The following is a 4,933-nucleotide window of genomic DNA, read 5'->3' as shown; positions in this document are numbered from 1 at the left end:
GGTTTATTATAAATCAAGCATTATGAAATTCCCGTATTTACTGATGGTTTATTATAAATCAAGCATTATGAAATATCAGTAAAGGCGGTTTATTATAAATCAAGCATTATGAAAACACACATTTTTGACTAGAAAGGGACATGCCGATTTTCTGTAAATACGTTTGTTTAAGCGCAAATCTGCATAATGAGCTATCTGCGCTGTTCCCAACACAGGGATAGGGCCCTGAATTCTAGCGTTATAAACCTTCAGCTACAGAAGAGGCAATTTTAGCGAAACCTTTCGTATAATTTGTTTGAACGCAAAACTAAACAATGAGCTCTTTGCACTGCAGGAATGTAACCCAGGATTTTAGCTATATAAGCCCCGAAGGCATACCACTGAGGGGCTTTCTTATATGAACCATGCTGGTTATACAAAATTACTGTTAGTAATGAAAAAGGTTCTCAACTTCCTCTTTATTATGGCTGAACGCGTCTTGTACAGGTCTTCCCACCCACGCCTACTCCTTACTGTGAGTTACATAAAGGCTTATTCTTGAATATTTTTATCATGAATTTAATGTTTCATTTTAAAAGCTGTTTACCTGAATCACAAAAGTCTATCGTTTGAACTATATTTATATTTTTTTTATAAGGTCATGTTTCATACAGAAAGATAAGCATACGTGAAGTCGCAAGTCAAGAGTTCGTCAGAACACACAACTTTATCTTACATAAAAAAAGTTTCAAAATATACGACATTTTATAAGATGCATCTTGAACGTAGGTCCCTCTGGTGGCTTAGCGGCAGATTCGAAGCCTTATAACGCTAAAATCGCATTGTGTAGCTTTGCGCTTAAAAACAAAAAACGCCGAGTATTTCAGACCAATACATGAGGACTATTTGTGCACAACCGTCACTAATTTTGAACTGAAAGACTAGAGGAAAAGCAGCTAGTCATCAGCATCCACCGCCAACTCTTGGGCTATTCTTATCTGCCCGAGTAGTAGGACTTGATCGCCACTCTTATAACGCACACACGGCACCAACGTATGAAGCACGGGACCCTAACAACTGGGCCACGCCAGGTACTCGTCATCAGTTAACTTAGTGTATTTATGTTTTTTATTCGTCCTTCAGTTAAGAATGAAGTAGCTATTAATTATCTGTTGTTGTTTTGGGATTTCTCAACTGGTTTCTGCTCATTGATTTATTTTAACAGAGGGATAATATCCGAATCTCGGATTCGGGACCGTTATTTACATAACTTTCTATCTATCTAGATAGATTTTTCACAGCATATTTTTTATTAAAACAACTAACCTAGTTTTTACAAGTTTGACATCAAACGAACAATGACAGCAAGAGAAAACATATTTATCCATTAAGCCATTATAGATTACCGTTATACCCATACGTACGGTAATGTTTATATATAAATATTAAACATTCACATATGGTTGATATTTTCAAGTTACAATGAGAGCAAGAGAAAACATATTTATCCATTAAGCCATTATAGATTACCGCTATACCCACACGTACGGTAATGTTTATATATAAATATTAAACATTACCGTACGTATGGTTGATATTTTCAAGTTACAATGAGAGCAAGAGAAAACATATTTATCCATTACGCCATTATAGATTACCGTTATACCCATACGTACGGTAATGTTTATATATAAATATTAAACATTACCGTACGTATGGTTGATATTTTCAAGTTTGTTTGTTTTTTAATCAGCAACCTGAAACCGTTAATTGCAAAAAATTATTATAAAGGCGAGAGCTTTTGTAAGGATTAATTTAATATGTTGCTTGCTACTAACTTTACCGTCTGTTCCCCTTTCCAGTCAAAAATGTGTGTTGGTCACATCGATTAGTAACTGACACTACTCTACGACATCTGTATAAGTGGTCACATCAAGTAGTAATTAACACCATTGTTTGACTTCTACATAAGTGGTGACTTTAAGTTATAATTAACTCTATTATTTGTGTTATTTTTCATTATTAACTGAGATAGGTACATGTCTTGTACATATTAGTTTTCAAGAAGAAAGTAATATTACTACAAACTTTGTATTCAGGTTATTATTTTTATGTAATAATTAACATTGAAGTTGTACATACACTGTAAGATAATTAATTCACATATGTACTAAGAAATACTGTACTGGCAGCCTGTATACATACAGCCATTAACACTAAACTAGACCATCTGCCTTTACCAAACAGTATATTGTAATACACTGAAAATACTACGAAGTCCAGAAAAGTGTTTTCCCAGCTATGATGAAGTAATCAAACACCATTTAAATTGTTCTGTAAACTATACGTACACATAACAAATTTGCAATGGTTCTATTTCATTTTTTATCACTAAACATTTATTTTTGTAGAAATGAATAAAAACCCTATAACACGAGCTCTTTCAAAAGGTGGACCTTTCTTCTTCAAGTTCAGGGGCAAACTGGAGAAAGGTCCACCTTTCAAAAGCGCTTGGGTCATAGGGTTTTTATTCATTTCTCTCAAGACTTCTTGAACCTACATGTTTTTCTAACATTTATATTGTATTAGTTTTTCATTATAAGGACGAAGTGCAATGTAATAACGTTATTGGTCTATAAATATATATTCTACAGATAAATTATATAGCACTATTGAGTTAGATAACTTAATAAAAGGAAAACTCGAATTATCAAGGAATGTATATGAAAGTTCTGAAAAAGACATGTAATAATGATATAGTTAAAACTAATAATTTATGATAATGCTAACTAATTTTAAATACGGCTTTTTCCCTCTCGCTTTATCATCCTGTTAACCACACCTTTCTCTCGGTACTGTAACGTAGTAAAGTCGCAATCGAGCATCTATGTGGCTCGCCATTTCAGTTTTCACTTCTCAGGTGAAAGTAGGCCTATCAATGTCATTGCATGATGATACTTCACGGCACTACCGAGGAGTAATACAACACAAACACGTTTAACAGTAGGTTTGGGGATAATCACACAAAAAAATATTAAAAGGCAAACATGACAAAGTCAGGAAGTTTTCGCTCACATACGATTAAAAGTTTGCATCGTCACTAAGTTCAAGATCAAATATACATCTCTCTGCGCAAGTACAGAACCATCAGCTTCCTCCCGTACTCTGGATAACAGAGAGCTAGGAGATGATTAAATGAGGTTTAATAAGTGCCAACAAAGGTAAAATCGCACTATATCACGTACCGATATATTTTGGAAGTGAAATCGCAAACTGAATTATAGTCACTTCTTGAAAAAACTTCGGATCACCTTGTCACTAAAAAACACCCGTAAAAATTTGTTGACAAAAAAAAATCTACAATTACAAAACAAGACATCTATAACAGAACTGACTGATTCTAGGCTCCTTATGAGGGTAAGCAGCGCCGCCACGGGTGCGGCTTATAGAGAATGCGTCTTTCTCCGTGCGTGGATAGAAACAAGAATATACCGTATGCGCAACACCACAGTTATGGTACAGCGCTATTTATAACAGACCAACATGCCAAACTGTCGAAATTCTTGCTATTTTCCGAGTCAGTCGACGCTAGAAACGCAGATAAGATCCTCTTTACATATATATGTTATCTTTATTGTTCAAGAGCAGACTTTCGGAAAATTGCTTTCTGTCATCGTGTGAGAACAAAATATACTAATAGCGGTTGTAAGCTAGTTTTAGGGTGGATAAAAAAAATGTACAGCCAGAATTCGTCGCTACTTTCCATACGTAAGGTAAAAATCAGCCAGCTGTTTTTTGAATACGCCTATAATTTAACTCCAACCAACAGCCAAAGAGATGAGACTGACACAAAGACATACTATTAGATGAATATGTCATATAACCCTACGAGAAAAACCAAATAAGCTATCATTAAGGAACAGAAAGGTAGACACAATTACTTGAATTTAGAGATAAATGCAGACGCTGAAAATAATTACACGAATTGATCTTACCCTTTCTTAGGTCCATAAGACGGCGCTTCAGTTGATGGTGTGGAAGTCATGTTAGAAGGGATGATAAAGTCGAAAGGAAAGTTCGTGGAATCTGGAGTGCTGACTGAAACAGGTTTCTGAGATTCGAAGAGCGAGACTCGAACCCGAGAGGGAGAAAGGCCTTCACTGCAAACAAAAAAAAAAGGACAATACAGAGAATAAGATCACGATTACTTATAAGTTATCTTTATTTAAAATCATACCATAAGTAGTGTTAACATAGCAAGGTTTCTTAGAAATTCTACCAAACTGGGCACGTTTCATATACAGCCATCAACATGATTCAGAACATATTTCGTCATATGTCCTGAATGACGGCAAGGATCTTGTGTTTGTGTGAGATTGTCTGATGTTAAAGCAGTATTTCTAATAAGCACTGCTCCCTCTTCCATCAGTGATATCCGGCTTGGATGTCTGATGTTAAGTCAGAATTAATGTTTTATAATAGAAGTTAGTGTTACAAAAGAAGCGGTCACATCGAGTAGTAACTGACACTACTCTACGACATCTGTACAAGGTACAGATGTCGTAGAGTAGTGTCAGTTACTACTCGCGGTCACATAAGCGGTCACATCGAGTAGTAACTGACACTACTCTACGACATCTGTACAAGACGACATCTGTACAGAGTAGTGTCAGTTACTACTCGATGTGACCGCTTATTCAGGTTTCATACTACAGGAATGTTAAGAACTTCTAATGGGACATATTGTACAGATGTCATGCATTACTGTTAATTACTGCTTGATGTAACCACTTTTACAGATGTCATACTGTAGTGTCAGTTACTACTCAATGTGACCATTTCTATAGATATTATACAGTGGTGTTAATTACTGGTTGATGTGACCACTTTTACAGATGTCATACATTAGTGTTAATTACTAGTATAGATGTCATACATTAGTGTTAATTACTAG

At 35.2% G+C, this 4,933-nt stretch overlaps 1 protein-coding gene across 2 annotated transcripts in view; it reads right to left on the bottom strand.

Moving 5' to 3' along the window:
- LOC106476220 overlaps positions 1 to 4,134 on the bottom strand; it is a 10,685-nt gene extending 6,551 nt beyond the window's left edge. The window contains exon 1 of one of the 2 annotated variants that reach the window (XM_013936887.2): positions 3,975 to 4,134. In XM_013936887.2, the coding sequence (XP_013792341.1) occupies positions 3,975 to 4,024 (50 nt within the window). In that variant the 5' untranslated portion in view covers positions 4,025 to 4,134. Of the gene's footprint in view, positions 1 to 2,821; positions 3,401 to 3,974 lie in introns of those variants that run through there. The other variant, XM_013936886.2, reaches the window with a different exon arrangement.
- Positions 4,135 to 4,933: the final 799 nt, after the last annotated feature.

This window comes from Limulus polyphemus, unplaced genomic scaffold (genome assembly GCF_000517525.1).
Source record: "Limulus polyphemus unplaced genomic scaffold, Limulus_polyphemus-2.1.2 Scaffold10079, whole genome shotgun sequence".
In the NCBI taxonomy this organism is placed as follows: Eukaryota; Metazoa; Arthropoda; class Merostomata; order Xiphosura; family Limulidae; genus Limulus; species Limulus polyphemus.
This window is presented reverse-complemented; position numbering and strand designations above follow the sequence as displayed.